This window comes from Rhipicephalus sanguineus, chromosome 3, assembly GCF_013339695.2.
Source record: "Rhipicephalus sanguineus isolate Rsan-2018 chromosome 3, BIME_Rsan_1.4, whole genome shotgun sequence".
Lineage (NCBI taxonomy): Eukaryota > Metazoa > Arthropoda > Arachnida > Ixodida > Ixodidae > Rhipicephalus > Rhipicephalus sanguineus.
The window spans coordinates 116,342,489-116,366,057 of record NC_051178.1 but is presented as its reverse complement, the minus strand read 5'-3'; the positions used below and the strand labels follow the sequence as shown (position 1 = coordinate 116,366,057).

Genomic DNA, 23,569 nt, shown 5'->3' with positions numbered 1-23,569 from the left:
TAGTGAAAAGAAGAGGGGGGCCACATAATACTGCCCCGCGGGCTTCAGGTTGCCGATCCCCTGTTGTAGAATATACTTCGCACCCGCTCCTCTCCTATCAGAGCGCAGGTGCCGCGTTTAAGTAAGATATCACTAACACGTAATCGTTCCAAGCCTGCTAAGGTTAAGACGTAATTGCGACGAATCGCCCCTGTCTAGTGGCTGGCCATATGCTTTCCGGTTGGCGCATGCCGCGATCACGATTTGTCGCGGAAAGATTAACCGTGTCCCTCAACTCTTGATATGGCCGACGCCACGCAAAAGGTCTTTCGTCCTTTGGGAAAGCGAAAGGCCTTGCGAGGGCCAGCTGTTTTAGTTTCCGCGACGGACGCGTACTTCGCGGTTCATCACAAGGAACGAAGGTGGCAGCCAGTGGTGGCCAGGCGCGTTTGGCTCGTCGCCTATTTAATCCGCGCAGCACGCATACAACAACGCTGTGAGATGGCTTCACTTTCTTATGGTTATAGGGCTGTGCCGTACTGGCAAGTTCATAGATGGCCGTAACCGCGTTTTTCGTGCTTTCCGGTGTTTATCTGTAACGGCGTTGCCGCATGCATTCGCGCTGAAGTCAGACTTATTGATAGGCCTTTCGCTTTCCCAAAGGACGAAAGACATTTTGCGTGGCGTCGGCCATATCACCAGTTCAGGGACGCGGCTAATCTTTCCGCGACAAATCGTGATCGCGGCATGCGCCAACCGGTATGCATATGGCCAGCCACGACGAGTCTTGGTTGGCGATCCGTCGCAATTACGTTTAAAATTAGCAGGCTTAGAACGATTACGTGTTAGTGATATCTTACTTGAAAGACATGAATGCGTAGCACTCAAGTCTTCATTTGTTCGAATTTGTCCGATTATTCCAAAAAGCGTGATTTCACATTTTTAGCCCAATATGCTAATAATTAATATAATAGCGAAATACTCTATTCGTATTCTAAATTCTGAATACATGCACACACACACACCTATGTACTACCGATCAAGTACACAACTATACTTATTAAAGAAAAGTAGTTGTTCGAGGGCTAGTTTCTTTGTTAGACAGCGCTCATTATTGTCTGTTGGTTTCATTTGTTGTGTATATGACAGTTATTACAGCGCAATATTTCGCCTAGGTTGATCACAGAGCTAGTAGGTGCTCCATATATTAACAATCTTTTCCAGCTCGTAAAACAGAAGCAGCTGTAGGAAAGGTTCACCACTGTGTGCGCCTTTCTTTTTTTTAATGCACAGCGAGAGTAGCGCCCATAGCATCAGCTTTGTTCCCTTTGCCGTTTGTTCCCTGCGCAACTAATTATGCATGCCATTACACTGGGACTAAACATTCTGCACTGTACAGGACATTATACTGTAGCGAACAATATACTGTAGCGAACGGGTCTGGGGAAGTAGGTGTGTATTCACGTTGTATTAGTGCTCGAACACACAAGGACACAATAAATAGCGGGAACGTGTTCACGATTATTTTTGCGCTGTAGTACAAGGTGCATATGCAGTACACACTCACAATGCATTTTATTTTTCAATGCAGGGTGACATTCTTGCAATACCTTGTGCTCTATCTACTGACAGCGGTATTTCAGAGGTGCCATATGTTGCATCAACTAGACAGTGGTGTTCCAGTGGGTCCAAGTGCATCTACTTGCGGTTTTGCAGATTTCCCCTACCGCGAGCTCAAACGTGAACAATTTCTCTTAAGGACAATGAAACGGCTTGCTGTATGAAAGCGCCCGTTTCAGTTTTGCAATTTTTAGTACAACGGGCGATTTTCGGCATTGTTTGCTTGAATTATATTTTTAGTGTTGATATAATGCAAAGGTCTGTTAGTTTTCGAGCACAGTAAGAATGTTTTAGATTTTTTTACTATTCAAGACATCTTAATAAGGAATTCATTATTTTAATTTAACAAAGCATTTTCAAGTATCAGGCACCCTCATTGGCAGGTTCGATCAGCTTATGTTTGTTGTCAAAGTGCACGTAACACGAATTTTGTTGTACGTAAAAAAAGTTTCGTCATTACCCATGCCTGCTTTTCCCAATTTTTCATACCTTTCTGTATCACAGTATACAATAAATATTTTATATTTTTTGAAAATCAAGTGTTATGTTTTGCAGACCAGTTCGACTGGATGTGGAAGCCATATTAAGCATTGCTTTGTACATATGCTCGTACATGATGTTGTATATACATATTTATATGTGTGCACTAATTCTGATTTCATTTCATGATCCTTAATATGCAGCACAAGTGGGTGATGACCGAATTCGAAGATTAAGATGATCATACGAGGCTTACGCATGGATCACTGCAGATTACACTAATTCGGGGTGTCTTTCCAACCAAGCCCTCCTTATGTGAACACGACCTTTGCCAAACCAATATGAAGACGCGTTTGTGCAAATACGGTAGTACACCCCGAATTAATGACATCCACAGGAACACATGCATGACGCCCTTTGTGACCACCTAAAGCTTCTGTTTCGGCCATTATACATGACGCTAAAGGAATCGTGTACACCCTTCCAACACCCATAAAAAAGGGTGTTAGTACGAGCTAACACCCTAACACCCCATAAAATTTTTGCTGAACACCCTTTCTTTAGGGTGTTAAATTAACACCCTAATTGAAGGGTGTAGTCAATAACACCCTAAGGGTGTCCGTCTGGCGACAAGCCGATTTACACCCTCAAGGGTGTAAAAATGTTTAGTGTGTACACACCTCGAATAATACGCTTGTTTCGGAAAAACTAAAGCTAAAACCAGTGCTCGTCTTCTGTTTATCGTTAATTCGCGTTGCCCGCTAGTCGCGCTACACACGTGTTAGATTTGAATCCGAAATTCAAACTACCCTGGTATGCTGGCGGGAATGAGGTATGTGCACTCATCGATATATAGGTTAGCCTACCAGCCATAACTAACACGTTTACAGCAGAAGTTTAAATGATTGATTGATTGATTGATTGATTGATTGATTGATTGATTGATTGATTGATTGATTGATTGATTGCCTAAATACATTTGCTTGTCAAACTATTGGTTGCCTTTAGAGGCTCGGAAGTTTATAGAGGGGATAGAGTATTCGGTCCTATACAAAAAGCCTCATACTTATTCTGTCGACCCGAGCTTATTAACGAGCCCTCAAAGATAAAAAAACATGAACACGAGCATTCCTTGCATTCCTGCCGCTCGTGTCGGAATTAGACAGCCGAGGCCAAGCGTTTAATAGCGACCTTGTGATTAGCGAACGTCGAATTCACTGAGACGCCGGGACAGGCAGTTTATTAGCGTTCAGCCAATGTAAAGTGGAGCGGGCTTGTCAGTGGTGCATTATGACTGAGCATGAGCATAAAGCAGGGATCGTTATCAAACCCGCCGTCTACATTAAACTAAACCAACATACGCCCTTTCGTGATTGCTTTTACTAATACTAGGTCTCGCTGCTTTCTCCACCAGCGGTCATTTTCAGCTGTCAAGCAGAATCGATCCAAGAGGGAGAGAGAGAGAGAGCATAGAGATGCTGCAATACAAACGCAGTAGCCCAGGAACAAGTAACAGTTTATCATGAGCCATAAGATTCACAGGTAATTTATGCAGCGTCTTCAGAAAAAACGAGAGCAGACAATTACTAAGCGATATAGTCTGCCGTAATAGCGAATCATGCGCCAAAGAACAACGAGCACAGGATGTGGATAACGCAATGGCCCGGATATGTTAGACACACGAAAAATAAATACCGTTGGTGCCTAACAAGCGTGGTGAAAAAGAAATAAAACACAAAAGAACAGAAAATGCGGAAAGGAAAACACAGAAACGAAAGCAATTAAGTCGCTCGGGTCGCAGCATAGCCAGAGGACGCGACATATAGTATGCGCTACGCAAGCTAGACGTATAGATACGGTCACCCCGCATTCCATATTCCTTCGAAATAAATTAACGCGCGACGTAATAAACCGAATCGCGCGGATAAACGAACGCTGCCCTTAGGATGCAGACCACTCGCCGATCTTGTATCTCATTCCTGTGACCCACCACTTGCCGCGGCGCTGTAGGCTGTACTGTCTGACAGCGCGCCCGAAAGGTCGGTCAACTCGAGACGCAAGCAAAAAGGAGCGGGGGGGGGGGGGGGAGTGTAAGATGGCTGATTACTCTGACGACATCGCGGATATCCAGGTCGCTTTATCCATTAGTCGTTCCGGTAAAGGCGCGCGGCTACACAAGCCCAGTTGGCGCGAACAAGCGTCCGCGGAGCACGGCGGCTGAAAAGGGCACCACTGACGTGCGGTCACGTAAAAGGCCCGCCGCTGCACTCATGAATTTTGATGAAAAGGTCATCGAAGTACCCGATGCAGCCTCGCTGGGAATAGGAGATGCTGCTGCCGCAGACGGCTGCTCCCAGAAGGCCACCTCGCCGCGTCGAAACGAGCTTGTTTTCGCGGTGCGAATAACGTCCATAATTCTCGCCCCCTTCCCCCCAGTCTTCGTAGTCACGTAACACGAGTCAGACCTGGAAAAGGTCACTACGTGGACGGGACGAGCTATCGAAGACCCAGTCTTGAAAGTTATGACGGCAAGCTATTTATTGTTCTCTTACCACATAAAAAATCACAGCATATCCACGGGGTGAATGATGATGAGTGGGGCGAAGCTACGGAGGGAATCATCTGTAAACCGTGAAACTCTTCCGTGAAATGCGCCCAGTACATAATATAAAGAGTGTGAAACATCGTGTATATATTAAACATCAAACTTTTATTGTACTGTTGGTTTACGTGGTCCCTTCATTATCACTTGTGATCGGTGAAATGCAAGCAAGAAGTCCGCTCCCGAGCGAAAGAGCGCCAAGAGCGACCGCATTCCCCGCTCGTCCTGTGCGAATTAAAGGCAAGGCTAGAGGGAAGACAGGACGCGCGTTCCACGACGCGAGGTCGGTAGTATGCCCAACGAAAGCCAACGGAACGCGATCGTGCAAGTGCTCCGGCTTCGCATCGCCTCATGGTTCCATTTAGCGTCCCAAAACCAAACATATTGCTCAAGGTGTGCCTTGCGTTTTTCGTAGAAATAATTTCTTTATCATGTACATTAAGACGAAAAGTTGAAAGCTCACTAGAGTGTATCGCCCGCAAAGTATGTCTTTTAGTGTGATTTAACTCTCGTACGGCAGGGTCCTCGCGCCGTTGCCGGTCCACCTCGCCCGTTGACGATCGGGCGAGGTGGCTACATATAACTACTACTACTACACTTTAAGAAAAACATCTGGCGTTCTTTCGTTCTGCTTTTACAAAACATCTGGCGTCTTTCGTTGGTTTATTTCATCAATCAACGGCGTTTTGAACAAAATTTTTATTGTTTAATCACGCACAGGAGAAATCTCACCAGGCACTACCTTGGAGGTAAACAATGGCTGCTAATGGCAATGAGAGACAGAAGAAGTCGGCTTTTAGCTAACACTTACACTTCTACTTCTACTAACGTTTCCTACTGGAACATGCCAATGGCTGCTAATGGGGAATGAGAGAGAGAAGAATTCGGCTTTTAGTTAACGCGCACGCTGCGAATTTTTTATTGTTCAACAACGCACAGGAGAAATCTCCCACCGGCACCACCTTGGAGGTCAAAGCGTAAGACTTGTTACTCACTACTACGACCACGACGACTACGAGGGACGAACGGGTGCCGCCTTAAGGAGCTTCGCCCCTAAAATATGATGGAATAGCGATATGCTCGTATTCTGTCGAATTCTGTCGTATTCTGTCGTGTCCCAGTAAACTGGGCCATTGAACACTGAACCAAACACACAGATCGTTTTCTTTGCGGTCGTAAAAGTAGAAAACGGAAGGTCGAGATTAGAGCTGGACAATCATTGACATTTCGACTTCGTGACATGATATTCAGTAATTAATTTGCTGAATTAGGTATTTTGTTCAAAGTCAATTACGCCACACGTTCTCGCTGGCTCACGCTGGTAAATGAGAGCGATGAGCCCTTGCTGCTCCAATAAAACGTACTGGTATAGTCACAATTATTTGAAATACTGTACAATTGAATTTCGACGAACTGAAGCCTTTTTGAATGAATTATCTATGGCTTATCACAATGATTCAGATTATATCAAATATATGTATTATTCCACAAGGTTTAGGCCGTGAGTCACGTCTACGACAATCTTGTAGCCAGCGCACAACGTAACGCCTGTTCCCTCGCGCCGAAAATAACGGCAAGAAAATATTAATGGTCAGATTGAACGAAATACATTTTCATGTGCGTATGTCATGTATATGCTAATGGGTAGCAGGAATGGGAGGCTATAGGGGCACACTGCCAGGAAGCACCCGTGGTAACTATTTGCATAAATTATGTTAGGTCGCGGAAAGTGACGTTTCCGCTTAGCCCCAAGGATGAGAGAGAGAGAGAGAGAGAGTGGAGAGAGACAGACGTAGTTGCCCGAGGACGGCGTTATCGACCATGACCTTCTAATCTTCCACGGGGTGGTCGTAACTTCCAGTCGGTAATCGCTGGCGCACATGTCTGGGTGATATAATCTGAGAGCTCGATCAGCGGGCTTGTTTTGACGAAAGATTGCCAGCTACAGCTATCGCTGAAAACAATCAAAGTAAGTGCATGCCATGACGAAACTTACTAGAAAATGAAGAGGCGCCGAAAACACGCGCTGACTAGAACTTGAAAATATGCCAGAAATTAAGGCTGTCCAATAAATGATTATTGGTTACCGCGAGCAAAAAGAATCAGGCAAATGAAACAGCACAAAGAAGCATTTAATAGGGTCCGCTTTATTCATAGTTCACCTCAATGCAAAGGTCCGCCATTATGGAAGCACCGCCGCGTTTTATGCAGACCACGAATTGTTTCGCTTAACATTTTCTCTCGCGGCAGAGTTATAGTTAAAGAGTAGGATCGTCATCGAGCACACAGGCCTTAACGAGTGCTAACTAGGCCAGAGTGCTAACCAGGCCACGTAACAGAGTCTGGTACCGACCTACTCGATAGTATTTACGTTACCGCTGCGTTGTTTCCACTGGCAGTGGTTAGAAACACTACGCCCATATAGCACCAATAATAATAATTGTTGGGATTTTACGTTCCGAAACCCCGATATGGTTATGAGAGACGTCGTAGTGGAGAGCTCCGGAAATTTTGACCATCTGGTGTTCTATTACGTGCACCTAAATCTAAGCACACGGGGCTCTAGCATTTCGCCTCCATCGAGCTGCGACCGCCGCGGCCGGGATTCGATCCTGCGACCTTCGGGTCAGCAGTCGAGCACCACCTGATCACCGCGGTGGGTCACGCCGAAAAAAAAACAATAACAAAAAGGAAAATAAACACGGCCACTCACGTACCGGTCCAGTGACGACGTACGAGCCCTTGTTGCTCCTCCACAACATCTCGCCGGCGAACACACGATGCAATATTGCATCCACGAAACAATCGCTGGGACAGCGCACTCGGCGACGTGGAACAAGGCACGAATAAGCAGCGAGATAGCGTAACCGGGACGAGGAAGGGTTTTGCACTCAGGACACCTACGTCGCAATCTCCGCAGAAACGATCCTGGTCGGAAGCGCGCAACCGTACACAGGTAAGCATAAGGCACGTGGCGCCGTCTCCGAGAGAGTGCGGTGCGGTTGGTCACTACGGGAAGACGGGCTCGGCCTGTATACAAGCGAGGAAGCGTGTAATAAAAACCCAAGCGACGGCGGCGGCGGCTGCAGGGCAAGCGGCGACGACTTTCCGCCAGCGCAACAACTGACGTCTCCCCCTCCTAAACCGCTACCGTCGCCTCGGCGGCGCAGCCTTTTTCTTTATTTCTTTCTTTCTTCCTTCCCTCTTTTCTAACACGCTTTATAAAGCGACGTCTTCCCTCTCCAGTCCAGTTGAGCGTTACACGCGCGCAAAGCGAAAGAGCAGCCGCAGCACAGGTGTGTACAAACAAGGGGCAGCGAAAGCGGAGAGATGAGATGAGGAGGAGGTAATGCGGAGAGACAGCGTCTCTTTCTCCCCCCCCCCCCCCCCCCCCCACACACACCTTTACATAGTCAGTAGACAAGAGGCAACAGGCTGATGCAAACGGAAATAAAGGATGCGGAGACAACAAAGACGGTATATCGGTGTAAAAGCCATATGGAGAGCCCGTGGCGCTGGTAAGGACGGGGAGGAGGGGGTGAAGCCTGTAATATGCATGCTTTTATTCGTTTTAGTCAGGGCCTCGTCGAACTGGTCAAGCCTCTGCCGTGGAACACGCGCCTGACATTCGGTGGAAAGAGGAGAGGGCGTCGGGTAACGGCGCCCGACGACCGGACTGCGGAGTCCAGCGCGCAAGAGCGTTCAAACGGCACGGCGAGCACACACGCGCGCGCGCTAGTGCCCGCGCTTTAACGTTTGCCAGCGCGCTTGGGCGGCGACGTCGGCGCGGCGCGCCGCTTTCATTGCGCCAAGTGGGGCACGCGTGCCGAGGCACGGGAGAGGAACGCTGCCGGTTTTCCGGCCGTCGGCACACGGCAGTCACGGAACGACCCACGACCAGCAGTAGTAGCTAAGGCGTCTCAGACAGCACCGTGTGCGAAGTCGACTGAGTTGGCTGAATTGCTCCTTTGTAGGCGTGTGCCGTAAGCGCCAGCTTGCGAATCAGCCGCATAGCCACACGTTAAAAAGAAAAAAAAAGAGAGAGAGAAACTGTAACAATAGCTCGCGGTACTAAACGTACACGCCATGAAACAAACAAATGAAAAGCCAGTCAGCCGTTATCTGGAATGAATAAATGACCATGTAAAATTTCTCTTTTACAGCTGAGCTGTTTGTACGTATGCTAGCTTCCAGCGGATCGCTGCTTGCGCAGACCGAGCGCGTATACCAAAAAAAAAAAAAAAAAAACAATAGACTTTGCCATTGCTCGCTGCGGCGGCGCGCCTTCGGCTGCTGGCCGTGGTTTTAGGTACGGTGGTGTACGGACAGGTGGTGGAATAAAAGCACTGGGCAAGCCAACCCATAAAACCGACATAGAAAATTGCACGCATTAGAAAAATTCTAGCTTTGCGAAAATTTGACTCCAAGTACGCGTTTCGCCATGCATTCTTCACGGGGCCGCTCACGATGCTGACGAACGCCAAAACAGCCATAATAAAAATACGGGCTCGACACATCGCCGGAATCATCCTAGGGACCCCGGACCAAGGAGGTTAAAAAAAATTGCTGGAGTGGCGATTATTGCGCAATAGTGAAGCCGTGCCCACCAAAAGATGGCGGCTGCTCCCGCCATCTTACTAGGGGCACGATAAACTATCGGCGTTTGGCGAAGGAAAGCGAGCGTTTTCCACGCACGCCAGAGAAGTTTAATATGGCAACTTTTAGGGGTCAGATACTGCTGCAAGTGTGTCTTTGTGTTACTAGTTTTCATAAGTAAGCTTCAAAGTCATGGCAAATTTTATTGGACATCGATCGTCAATAATCCTCTCGACGGGTTACTTTTGTCGGCAACAACGATCTTTTATTTCGTAATTAACGTAGCGTTTACACCAACAGATCAAAGCCATTTGATCTCTAAGTAGGCACCACCAGAAAAGAGCATGTTTCCGAGCTTTTTGGTGGGCAAAAGCTGGCTTCACTTTCGCTGGCAAGGCGTTTCGAGAGCTTCCACTCCAGAATTTTTTTTAAAACCTCCTTGCCCCGGACTAATATAGTAATAATAAAGATGTTTTACTCTCTCTCAGGGGAGCCGCTGTTTACAATAAAACTCAACATTTCCCCATCCCTTAGACCAGGGGTCGGCAACCTGCGGCCCCCGGCACGACGTCAGAACTCTTCCCCCCTTCGCCTTGTTGCCTCATATCTGAAGGCCGACCTGGCTGTTTTGACCTCAAATGGGGTTACCTAGATGGGAACAAAGAAAAATCGCTTCCAGTTGGCATTACGACATATGTTTGTAAATTGCAGCCTTGTGAAATGCATGCTGAAAATAAACATGATTTCTATTTTAGTAAAACTTGTTGTTGGGCTAGTTGGTGCATGTTACAAGAAAATTCGACGACGCAAACCACCGAGAAGAGAAGGCGAAAAGAAAGAGCGTCAACTCGCAACTAAAATATGTCAGCCATGCAAATACGCACAGATGTTCATAATTGGTATCGGAAACGCCGCAATTTATGTCCGTTACCTAACAGCATTTGTGTCTGTGTTCCTCGCACGTATCTCGCAGTGTAAAGGAAAGTTATATCTGAAGTATTTGTGAGTTGCGAGTTGACGCTCTTTCTTTTCGCCTTCTCTTCTCGGTGGTTTGCGTCGTCGAATTTTCTTGTAGAATGATTTCTATTCTAGTACTGTACATTATTGTCAATTCGCCGAAATTTTCTCTTTCCGTGCCCCCCCCCCCCTCCTCCCCCTCCCCACTCCGCTCCCTAGCCCCGCCTCCCCCCTCGTATTTGTCATCCGGCCTCCGCAGTGTCGACTTCACGCAACTCGGCCCTCCACCTCGACCGGTTACCGACCCCTGCCTTAGACAACTGCCAAAGGAGATTTTGCGCCCGTCAGTTCCGCTGGTCACCTACTGTCACTGAGTGTAATTGGACTCACGATTCTTTTTTTTTAACTCGTCCGTCATGTGCCGGGCGAGTTTCAACTCTTGCGGAAGAAAGTAAAACGAAGTGTTTATTCCCTTATTAAGGAATGTGCCTATCTTGAAGCTGCGACTAGACTTCTACGATTCCGGAAAATCTAACGCCTGGCACGAACGTGCCCGAGACGCTCGCTGCGTTTCCTTCGGCGCTTTGACGAGATGCGTTGCCTTGACGTCAGGCGCTCAAGTAAAATCGTGTCTCTGAATACGGGGTATAACGTTTTGGTCTTGATGTCAAAAGTCATCAACCTGTATGTACTACATGGACTAGCATGTTACGGAATATACATGCATTCCTCGTTGTATACGCCCGCTCCTAGCGTATGTGATGCAGTGCAAACGAACACGATGTCACTAGCTCACTTCGCAGCCGGAGCAACCGTACCTCGATAAGCACGCAATCCAAGTACATGCACTTGAATTCAGGTGCATGTTAAGGAAGCCCCCACTGATCAACGTTAATAGACCTCATCTGTAACCCAATAGACGCCCGGAGACTTTAAATACCGAATTTCAAAAAAAAAAGAAAAGAAAGAACATTCGCGTAGATCGTGCGATTTAATGATGTTTTATCACAACAGTGTTATTGAGAAGTTTGAAAACTCAGCCGCTGGACGCACACAAATATGGGAAAGTCTGAACCGAGCAAGTTGGGAATGAGCTTTTAGAGTTAGTAAGCATGAAACCAACTACGTCAACGTGTAGACTGCTGAAAGTAAGAGAGTGCACCGCGAACAATACACGGAGTGTTCACACAGATAAATAACCTACGAGTTTTACGACGTCATTAAAAAATGGCAACACCTCACCCCCCCTTTTTTTTCTGTTGCAGAGAAAAATAATATAAGAAAAACAAGACCGTGTGAGACCGAGCGTACAGACATACGAACTGAAAATGTAAGCAAAGAGATAACGTTGTATGGATTTTTTTTCATAATACCAAAATCTGGGTTAAAAGAAAACAGTGATTGAAGATGTTACTGAAAGACTAAGACACTTTGTTATCACCGCATCATTTTGAATTATACATGGACATAATATTGCAGGAGTGATTTGAGCATCAGTGCAGGTTGCGAGAGATAACATGCAAGAATCTAAACTAACCGAATTTGGATAACTAAAAAATATTGTTCTTGTAAAGCTGGCATCAGGGGAAGCCTCTCGCTCTCCTTTCTATTTGCGACGAGTATTATGATCGACTGCCTACGAATACTTGACATTTACATAAATTGATGCGCAGGTTCTAGAGACCCAATTTAAAGCAAGTTGAAGCGCTATATACTGTATATTATAGCAATTAATTGCGATTGCAACTTAAATAATCATTTCATTATTGCGCAGTAATTTACGCTATATTTCTTCATAAAACGAGCTCAACCACGCATTCAAATTATAAGCTACAGTTGTCTGCTGGCGGCAAGCATTTCTAAAAAGGTAAAAAAGAAAAGAAAAAAAAAAACCCAGTAATTTCTGCCGAAGTGCCCCACATCTCGTTGAAAACACGGTACCGCCTTCACCAAAGCGATCGTGTGTAGCAAAATATTTCACCCAGAAGTGAAATAAACGAACTCTAGACGACAAGAATGTTTAACTTACGAATAGCTCAGTATTCGTGGTCTCTTCCAGTTGCTCACAGAAACGGCAAAAGTAAGCCGCGTCTCCAAACGAGGATGCCGTGTTGCAAAGAGCTGTAGTAAAGTACTCACTACTATAAACCGTCTCTACTTTTTAAACAAGCCTCGTCTCCAGAATTTTTCTAAACACAAGTATTCAGATATAGCTTAATCACTTCTCTCCCATGGAAGAGTAGGTCATACTGTGAATCATATACTTTTTTTTCTAGGGAGATAGCTCTACTCCTCCCGGTACAAACCAAGAGAAAACCTCCCTGCATGAGTATGACCTCTAACCCCAGCCGAGGTCAATGCCAACGAAAGACTAAAGGGAAACTATAGTGCGTCGCGTTCGCAAAAACGAACAGCGTCTCAAACGTGGCCTCCACGATTAGCTTCGGCAGCGGCGCGCTGCCGGAGCTAATCTCGGAGGCCACGGCTCGAGGTGAGTCTCTCGTGCATCCATGTTCACGGCGCGTTCGCTCCCAGAGCCCCGACGGCACCGAGGAGCGTTTGTGCGATGTCTTGTAGTGCAACACTTCGGCTCCCTTGCCGCGGCGTGTAGTCGAAGCGTGTAGGTTTCTCGTCGTCCTTGGCTAAGCCGAGACATGCCACAATGCTAAATCTGTGCAAAAAAAATGATCTCGTGCTTTTCCAGCGCAAGCAAAACCGAGTTATCGCTCGAAAAACTTAGTTTAGCCGCGTTCAACCCCGGTATATCTTTTTTCCTAAATACAATCATACGTGTTCGGGATATCTTAAAGTTCGTTTGCCATTAACCCGCCGTTGTAGCCTAGCGGCTATGTCGCTGTTCTGCTAATATCGAGAGCGCGGATTCGAATCCCTGACAAGGCGGTCACATTTCCATGAGGCCAAATGAAAAAAACACCCGTGTGCTTAGATTTAGGTGTACGTTAAAGGAACCCCAGGTAGTAGAAATTAATCCCGCGTCCTGCCACACTATACACTCTATATATATACGCTGTGCCTCATAATCATATCGTGGTTTTGGCACGTAAAATCCCCACAAGTATTCAATTATTATACTATTTGCCATTGGCCAGCAGGCTTCGCTGATGACACGCCCAGCATTACTAAACAGAATGCGCGCTTGAATATCTTCACCCCGAAACGCGCGAGATTATAAAAGGCGCACTTGGCGCCGCGCCACGCGCTACCTACGTGAGCTATAGTCATACAGTACACGTGCGCGGCATCGAGTGTCGAGTATAGCCGGAAAAGCGAGATAACCGTTTTATACGAAGAGGACGCCTAGACGAGATAACGACGCCCGCGGCATTTGTCTGGAGAGAGACGGCGGCCGGAACCCGGTCGTTACACAACTAGACAAAAGGAGGTCAATAGCACGCCACAGACAAGAGATTATAAACTGCGCAAGCAAAAAATAAAATAAAATAATAAGAAAGAGTACTCTGAAAGCGCGGAAATCGATACCTTGGCCGAGAGACGGGTGTCTGTTGAGTTTTTCAATAAGTTCAGCGCAAGTACGGGTGCACGCATAAGGAGCGACAAGGACCAAAGCTGCGCTGGACACATCGAAAATGAAAAAAAAAAAAAAAACTAGCCTCGTCCCACGTATCGCTTTAAACTGTTGGTGCATGCTTCAGCGTTTTCTCCCCTGTTATAGGAAGCTTTCTGTTCAATAAAGCTTAATCGTGACATGTTTTCCTTAATACGACGCGAGCGAATATATGTTGTCATTCCCTTGTGTGGCAGATGGGTTTCGTAAAGTGCATATTTTTTCGTGTTTCTTCTTTACTTTTGCCTTTGTTTGCTCACATTCGTTCATTTCTTTCGTCTTTTTTTTTACCTCTTTTCAACTTTACTTTTAATTCCCGTTTTTCTGAAGAGTGCGGGTAACTGTTTAGCTCGTCTCGGTGGCACTTGTCATATTGTTCCCTCGATATTTCCTCTATGTGGTATCTATATGTTTTCATATCCGGTAGTATAGCTGTTAATAATAATAATAATAATAATAATAATAATAATAATAATAATAATAATAATAATAATAATAATAATAATAATACGAAGAAGAAAAAGAAGAACAGGCGCGACGAAGTGTTCAAGCAACCATTTAACTGCTTGCGAGTTACTGTTCTTGCCGATATACTGAAATGTCGGATACAGCTTGACTATGTCTGCTGTACATGAAAAGCCCATTCGCGAAATGTTGTCGTAATCGCCGTTGCTGTTAACGCTGTTGCGTCATCGTTAAACCTTTTTTATTTGATCTTTCTGTCTCATGGGCGCAGCTATAGCGTCCAGAATTTGTGTAAAGGAGCTTTGCTATTCCATTTGGCATGTAGAGACAGTTTCATGTCGCAAATACTACCGCATCAACCACCTGCTCCCTGACTGGATCGAAAAAATCCAGTGCGAGACAGAATATATATATATATATATACGAAGTCGAAGGAATTGCGTGTCACAACCCCAGCATGCGAAAACTAGAAGCAGCGCGAAAAAAAACGACGACAAAAATAGGAACACACACAACAGGACTAGCGCTGAACTGCCAACAGTTGGCAGTTCAGCGCTAGTCCTGTTGTGTGTGTTCCTATTTTTGTCGTCGTTTTTTTCGCGCTGCTTCTAGTTTTCGCATCATGAACCGACTCGCCCAAACCTACAAGTTGTTGCTAACCCCAGCATGTCCATGCTTATTTTCTTCCTGCAACCGCATGTCATTTTGTCAGGCTTTGCAGTTACTGTAAACCAGCACGCGTGAACTATACTCGGCTCAGAATGAAAATGACTATACATATATATATATACAAGCGTATCGGCAGAGAACTACGTCGAGGCAGGGATAAGAAATAAAGCTTGGCTACAGCGAATCCCCGCACAAACATCTCAAGACCGTCCGTTTTTCCGTGCGCCTTAAGAAGGGCCGTCCATTCGTTCAGACAGGATAATGCGGGCCATTTCAGTCAAGGTCCTCCGCGGCAACGCAAGTATACAGAAACATACGGGGCCATACACACGTGCGAGAGGGCACGGAAGGTGTATATTCCCGTAGCCCGGAGACGTTCGCTGTCCGGCGTGCCTTGTTATTTGACGACGCGGCGCCGGCGCGCGCGAACGTGCGCATTCTATACGACGCCTTCGAGATACACGTTCGTCTCTAGTCGTGACGCCCGTCGCTGAGCTCCAGCTTTATCAAAACAGATACAAAACACCGCGAATATGACCAAGGGAGGCACCGACGCTATCTGTTCACTCGTGTATAGGTATTTTTCCGTCCTTCACCCGTGCGGGGAGGTGCCTTCTGACGCAATTGCTTCGTCGCAGAGGGGTGTCCACCCTCCTCCCCCGGCTCCCCCTGGCACCGCAGAAATGGACGAGCCCACCAGTGGCTAGTAGTAAACAGGATGCGCGTATAGGAGAAAAAAAGAAATTCGCGGCTCCACACATAAAGATCGCCGGACATGAGTGATGAAAGGATAAGACCCGGGCGTATGTACTACGTGTTGCAAGCAATTCCATATCGCTGTATTCAACCTTCGCCACTGTGCAGCTAACATGTGTACAGTAATGCGCGTATCCGCTATAGCTCACTTGTAGCCCGGGAGAGATACAAGCAACGCTTCGAGTGCGTGTATCAAAGATAATATATTGAGCTTCTTTCTAAGCTATACTTCCGAAATGCATTTCTTATGGACTAACTCGTCGATACGTTTCTCAGGATACCTAACTCCGCTGCATATATAGCTATACGGCAGTTCTATTAGTAATGACGAAATAGGCATGCTCTACGACATTTGTACATTCCATTGCTGTAATCTTAATTTGTGAACGCTAAATGCGTGACAACGTGATAACATACTTTATTCATAACGTTCTTTTGATCCTTCATTCCTTTTTCTCTTTAATTTCAGTGGTCGTCTGTCAAGCACTGTGTTATTGAAAAAGTAGTGGTTGCTTAGCGCATAGATTGAACGTAGTTTCTTAATTCCTCATATACAAATAAATGCCTCCTAAACATGCCATCGTATTACCCCTACCCCTCCACCACGTGTTAACATAAATACCTCTATTAAAAGTGAATCAGGTGTTCTGGGTATGCGTGCAGTGCCCATGAGTCTGGTAAACACAGTATACCTGGTGTATCGCCTGAGGCCGGATAGAGAGACGGTGCCTAAAGCGAGTCGATAGAAGACGATGACCGCGGTTGATATTTTTCTTACCACGCATCATCTTATCGCGGTTTGCAAAAGGCGCATAAAATGTTTACATTAGCGTCGACAAGCATTCCGTCTCGAAAAAAGAACAAGAAGAATCTTGACTTGAATCTTGTCTCCAGTTTGTCGTGATTGGTCAAAGTCGTGGGCGAGTTACGGGGACCAAGTTATGCTGAGACAACATAGCCCTGTTGAGATCCATATCGACGCAGCCGGCCACGATGGTTCGTTCGCTACGACCGCCGACATATGAGCACGGGTTTTTGGTTTCAGTTCAAGGGGAACTGGAGCGAAGTTACCGCCACAGTGTCAAACGGATAACTTTGAAAATAAGGTTCTCGGAATTATGGAACAGATAATAATAATTCCATGGAGGTGTCGAAAATTCGAATATATGGCTGCAATGGGCAGACATAGTTGTAAAAGTCGCATGGTTCCTTATGCATTTTCCTAAGATCACTCGGAGGCGAAAGCCGTCTTCTTCTTCTTATCAGTCGACTGCATTGATACCCCGCACCCGAGAAAGCTTTCAGCATTTGGTTTTGCACTGCCTCCGGGATCGGAGGCATTGGAAGCTTTCTGCACCTCACGCGGTGTTGCAGTGCCTCCGGGATCGGCACACATTTGCCCAAGTGACGATGACGTCATCGTGTGACGTCACGCAATGTGACGTCATAGCGACGTCACATGATGACAATGTTGTGACGTCATCACATGGTTTTCTTTCTGCATCACTCGTGTAGACGCCGACACCGACGGTCAATTTTCGCGTTTGATGACGCATCTAAGGGTTTCGCCTTAGGATATTAAAAAGTTTCACGGCGTATAAAAAAGGATACGGCGTGTCACTGCCGTAGGCCGCTGCGTATGAAACATCTCAACGCGATCGCTGAACACATGACGGAAGCGGAATGCGCCCTCTTCAGTGCGACAAACCTGATCCGGCTTCTGACGACGCCCACTATGACAGCTGATAAACATAGCTACAGACGTAAATCGCGCATCTTTTTGTTCTCTGGACGTTTCTTCTCACAGTGTAATCACCTTACGAAAGTTAATCGCTCTGGACGCCCACCTACGTGTACCTGAACTTTCCAGAATGCTGCCGCCTATTCTATAGCGAAGTAGTCGCATGTCTCGTCAGACAGGCAGCGCGGGATGCGAATGGAGGCGTATGCATTCTCAAACACACGCGCGAATAAGCGATTGCGCTGCGAGGAATGTAAAACGAGTGCGCGCACAAATAGCCGGCGCACTTGACCCGTAGATCAAGGTCGCGATATCGCGTACCGATGCCTTTTTCTCGCGGCATTCCTTTTCGCGCTTCGTGTCTGGTCAGCGAGACGTCGAACGCGCGTTATCAATGCAGTATAAGCCGACCAAGAACGGCGGATGATGGGAATGGGGATAAAATCGTAAGACACGCCTCTCCACCCGCCACGTGGTGGTCTTGTGGTTACGGTGCTCGACTGCTGACCCGAAGGTCGCGGGATCGAATCCCGGTCGCGGCGGCCGCATTTCGATAGAGGCGAAACGCAGGAGGCCCGTGTGCTTAGGTTTAGGCACACGTTAAAGAACCCCAGCTGGTCGAAATTTCCGGAGCCCTCCACCACGGCGTCCCTCGTAAACGTAAAGTAGCTTTGGGACGTGAAACCCCATCAATTATTAAAGACGATAGTCTTTCTTGGGGAACTTAAACGCAGAAATTTTGGTCTGTCTTTCTGTTTGTCGGCACGTCACCCGATTCAGCCAACCGGCCAAAGTTGAACCACTTGCTTACCGCCCACCCATCTTCAGCTGGTACGGCTGTTCATACTTGTGAACGTTGTCGATCAAAAACTAAATATTACGCATATCTGAGGCGTAACACCATTAGCTAAGTATTAGATGGTGTGTTCCTTTAATAAAAAACACACAGATACGCAATTTTAAAGACCTTGATGGTATGCGTTTAACGTTGAGACAGTAACGCGTTTATTAAAAGATTGCCACAGCTGAAGCGATCAGCGGTGCAAGCCGAGCAAGCGCGAGCGCCAACAACAACCGTCTTCGTCTTCTTCTTTCGCAGGCGTTCTTGTCTGCGCCCTACCATTAGTACACTATACCTACCATGTTACAAATCACTCCCCCGCGGAAAAGGAGCCATCCTGGCGACCTAAGGAACAGGTACAACTGGTGGGTCATAATGCGGCTTCAGTCGATCGACGTGAACAGTCTCGCGGCCGCGACGACGGCGGTCCGTAGATGATTGAACAGGCTCAATCATATAGTTAACTGGGGATGCTTGACGTAAGACGCGGTAGGGGCCTTCGTACTTAGGCAGTAGCTTGGTGGAAAGGCCAGGAGCGGAGGAGGGAACGCGAAGCCACACCAACGTTCCAGGCGAATACGGCTGAGGAGGCAGGTTTTCGTCGTGACGGTCCTTCTGGCCCTACTCGCCCTACAGTGTTACAACCCTAGTTTCTTAAGGTGCGCTGAAAATGCGACTGCGCTGAAACTTGTCTTCCTCCGTGCCCTCTGCACAAGCTCATGTTGTGTTTCGGTTTCGGTTCAGTATTGCATTGTACGAATGACAGGGGGCGCCGCTCTGGCATTCCTGTTTTACCCAGGCGACGTGTAAGTAAGAGAGTTTGTAGAGAGTATTCGTTGAGTGCGGACATTTCTTCTCCTTCGGCGCATCGCGCCAAACGGCGTGTTCGGGCTGGCCGGCGTCCCCACCGGTCGCGTTGGTCACCGCCGGTCTTCGCCTGCCGCTGCACCGGGACTACTAGCCCGCAACACAGCACTCATGTTTCCCGACGTATTGCCAGATGGCGTCCATATCTCACGCAGCGCCTCTTCTATCGTCTTTAGACGACATTTGCAGCGAAGCACGCAGATACGCGGCCAATTTTATTATTCTGCAACTGCAATACTTTCCCGTCGCTATGTTTATGCTTTGAGCTTGGCTTGTACCTGTTGGGCACAAGTTCAATAAATAAATAAATAAATAAATAAATAAATAAATAAATAAATAAATAAATAAATAAATAAATAAGTTGTTTTTGGGAAGTTCTATTTTTCAACGTCGCTACAACGTGGCAAATATATTGATTGGTAGTTGCTACGTCTACCAACAAACTTCTGATCTTGTACATCAGACTGTCATTCGCGAACTTCCAACAACCTAACGAAGCAGGAAAAATGCTACGCACTGAAGTTTTAGCGCGTTTAATTCCGTCGTGCGCGGACGCAGTTGCAGAGACCACGTTGCCACAAACATGCGGTACAATGCATTCACACACCGCTATTGGAGCCAGATACTCGAAACGAAAATAACTATGAGCGGGACTGAGAGAAAAACTGCTTTGAGAGAACAGAAAGAAAATTGGCACTCTTATCGAAAGATGGAACCTGCATTGCTGACTTTCTCCTCGATATTTTAGCCTGTCCAATATACTTCCACCTCTGATTTTTTTTTTTTGGCTTCCGTCGCACTTCTTTTCTTTTTGTTTTATGCACTCAGACTCTTCGACTTCTATTGCAAAGGGGATAATACATAGCGCCAGCCCGGACGAAGCTTACACTAGGAGCGAGCGCGCACGGTGCAGCTCGTGCATATTTAATCAAACCAGCGACAATAAAGTTCTTTTTTTTTCGACAGTCCAAGTTTGTATCGCTAGAGACGAATGATCACTAAAAAGGAGACACACGAAAGCTATTCTCTCAATACCATTCATTCATTCCTTTTCTTCTTTATAGAGAGCTTTCTTTTTTTTTTTTTCGGAGGGGGGGGGGGGGCTCTAAAAGAAACGACTGGGTTTATATCGCGGTCCTTTCGTCGTTCATTTCGGGTCAGGGCCCGGAAATAGCGGTGTTCATGGTATGCCCCTTTATCGGCCGAACATGGTGCGTCAGCGAGTTCCTGTACGTAGCGGAGGAATACAACAATAACACTGCGCCTTCCCTTCGCCAACTCGGCTGTCGCATTTCGGATTATTCTTCCGCCATCGCGAGCTGGCGTACCATAAAAGGTCAAACTAACGCGTCGCACATGGGCATATTGTAGAGCGGGGTATGTCTGTGCGGAATGTACGTTTCCGAGAATCGAGACAACAGTGCGAAAGGAAACTGGACACAACATGAAGCGTGGACACTTGGGCAAGCGGGTAGGACACAATAAATGCAAGAACAGCGCAACGAGCAAGCGCTAGCGAAGAACACACACACGCAGTGCTATGTGTGTGTTCTTCGCTAGACCTTGCTTGTTGCGCTTCTTTTGCATTTTTTTACGAATACAACACTTTCAGAGGAATAATACTGCCACAAAGGCAACACATGTAAAGTCGGAGCTCCTATCCGCTCTCCTCTTTCTTTCTCTCTCTCTCTTTGTATTCACGCATTCTCTCTCTTTATTTTCACGGATGCCTCCGGCAAAACGAGCGAAAACTTGAGCCTCACCCGTAATATTTCACTATACAGCTAAGATTCACAGACTTCTTGTCTGAAGCTATATCGCTACATATTAACGGTATGTTCAGTACGGACCTTGTAGCTGTTAAACAGATCTGCCTGGAAACATAGAACGGTATGTGTCGCGCGCGCTGTTTCCAATACATTAAGCAAAACAGGTATGCGTGATACAGATACGGGCAAGTGTTTTATTTCGACGTACAAGGCAGTCCAATTAGCATAATGTCACTCTTCGGCAAGGAAATGAAGAGAAGTCGACACTAAAAACGACACCTGACGATCAGGAAGTGAAGCGCCTGACCTTTCAGGCCACAGTGACGTATATGAAACGACACTAAGGGCGCCTTATGCCGTGCGACGAAGAAATTGACACTTCGTGAGCGCGCTTTGTCATTGGCCCGCCACCTTCTATAAAATGCTATAAAACAAACGTACAGTTTAAGAGCACCTTGACAATTTACGGGCTCTGAATAGTTTTCCAATGTTTAATCTTATAGCGTTTCTTGCCTAGTACATATGCGGTGCTAGTTAATACCGGTTATCCGTAGTACGTCAAACCGCGAGATTCTTAACATTTCGGTCCCGCTATTAACCTTCTCACAAAAGCTTCACAGCTTGCCGATTCCGAAAACAATATGACCAGCTAGTGCTTGCATGGGATGTGCGTGTGTTTGTGTGTGTGTGTGTGTGTGTGTGTGTGTGTGTGTGTGTGTGTGTGTGTGTGTGTGTGTGTGTGTGTGTGTGTGTGTGTGTGTGTGTGTGTGTGTGTGTGTGTGTGTGTGTGTGTGTGTGTGTGTGTGTGTGTGTGTGTGTGTGTGTGTGTGTGTGTGTGTGTGTGTGTGTGTGTGTGTGTGTGTGTGTGTGTGTGTGTGTGTGTGTGTGTGTGTGTGTGTGTGTGTGTGTGTGTGTGTGTGTGTGTGTGCGCGCGCGCGCGCGAGCGTGCGTGCGTGCGTGCGTGCGCGCGCTGCAGGCAATCCAGACGCGCTTGTCCATATTGCGACCCTTTAACGTGCAGACAGAAAAGCAGGACGAAGATAGAAATAAAGCCCGAGTTTTACGCAAAAGCGGAGACGCACATCCCTCTAAATGTTGAACTTAATCACTGAAGTTATCCTGTTTACTGGCTAGAACGTTCGCGCCGCCTTCCCAACCTGCCACACGTGAGGTCGCGATCGATAAATTCTTGTCCCCGAAAGTTGTCTTGCAACGCACGACTTCATTAACTGACAGGAAAACCTCCGTAGTGTTCGCATACAAGTGTGCATTTTCAGACGCACACAGACGTGCAGAAAGGCACGTGCAGTATTTAGCGGATACTGCAGGAACTGGCGCCTTGCTCGCAAAGTAAACTCAGAAGGAATAAGAAGCGCAAAGTCGAGGGCTAATTGCAGCACCCTCCCTAAAGAAGGCAAGGCAACGCATTCTCAGAGGAGGCACGCTCAATGTTGCGCACGATGTCACGCGGGCGGCAGAATTAGACCGGCCCAGCAGACGACCCGGATGCAGCAGACAGGCTCCAGACAAAAAGAAGAAAACGAAAAACTGACGGGAGGAAGAGGGGAATGGATAGTTAGGTGGAGGAAAGCACGGGACATGAGCACAAACAAAAAAAGAAAAAAAAAGTAGAAGAAGAAAGAAACGAAGAAAGAGAAGTAAGTCGAAACGACATTAACAACAGGAAACAACAACAAAAATGTGCACACACAGAGGTCTCGCTGCAATGCTAATGGAGCCAAGACAGGAAAGCGGCACATTTCGTAAGCCTGCTGGCCGCAAAGCGCGCCTTGCAAATGGCAGCTGGCACGGCGACAGCGACTGCGCGCCGACCGAAGGCGACTTTCATCCTGTCCCGAGTCGACACAGCCACGCCCTGCCGTTGACACCGCTAGCACCTATTCTTCCTCACGCGGGACATCTCGAAGACGCTCCTCCTTCCTTTTATCCCCTTCTTCTTCCCTCACTCCCCGTACTCTAATCCATTAACCAAGTGCCACGCTTTCGCTTGTTCTATTTATAAGCGCGACCACTGGCACTGTAAAGTACAATCGAACGCTGCTACGATGGAAGTGTGTATCGTAATGGAACAAGAATATACCGTCGTCAGTTTATCGTGCGCCGTTCGCGCTGCGGACGTAATAGGACACAGTAAAGTCAGAATTAATTTCGCTGCCTTCGATTCCTTTCTTATCAACCACCGCTCACGACCAGCCGATCCCCGTGACAACGTTGGGAGAGCGTCGTTCCATCAACTAATAATAACAGTTGTTAGGGTTTTGCGGCCTAAAACCACGATATGATTACGAGAGACGCCGTAGTGAAGGGCTCCGCATTCGACTATCCTGGAGTTCTTTAACGCTCGCCTAAATCCTAAGCACACAGGCCTCTATGCATTTCGCCTCCATCCAGATGCGGCCGCCGCGGCCAGGATTCGATCCCGCGACCTTCGCGTCAGCTGTGAAGCACCATAACCCCAGACCACTGCGGTGAGTGATCGCACAAATGACGAAGGTCGAAATGACGTTGCATTAAAACAGAATGACTTCTTCATCACGACCCACAGAACAGCTCTGAAAAACCGACTGTCCAACCCGACATCAGGAAGCAGTATATGCTATAAATATGTCTGTACAAACAG

The 23,569-nt window shown here is 47.0% G+C and overlaps 1 protein-coding gene across 4 annotated transcripts in view; it reads right to left on the bottom strand.

The window, feature by feature from the left end:
- The window catches only part of LOC119386996 (rap guanine nucleotide exchange factor 4), a 387,003-nt gene that overhangs the window by 218,031 nt on the left and 145,403 nt on the right, over positions 1-23,569 (bottom strand). The window contains exon 1 of one of the 4 annotated variants that reach the window (XM_037654300.2): positions 7,399-7,688. The exons of the other annotated variants lie outside the window; for them this stretch is intronic. Coding sequence (XP_037510228.1) covers positions 7,399-7,443 — 45 coding nt within the window. The 5' untranslated portion in view covers positions 7,444-7,688. Of the gene's footprint in view, positions 1-7,398; positions 7,689-23,569 lie in introns of those variants that run through there. 4 annotated transcript variants of the gene reach the window in all.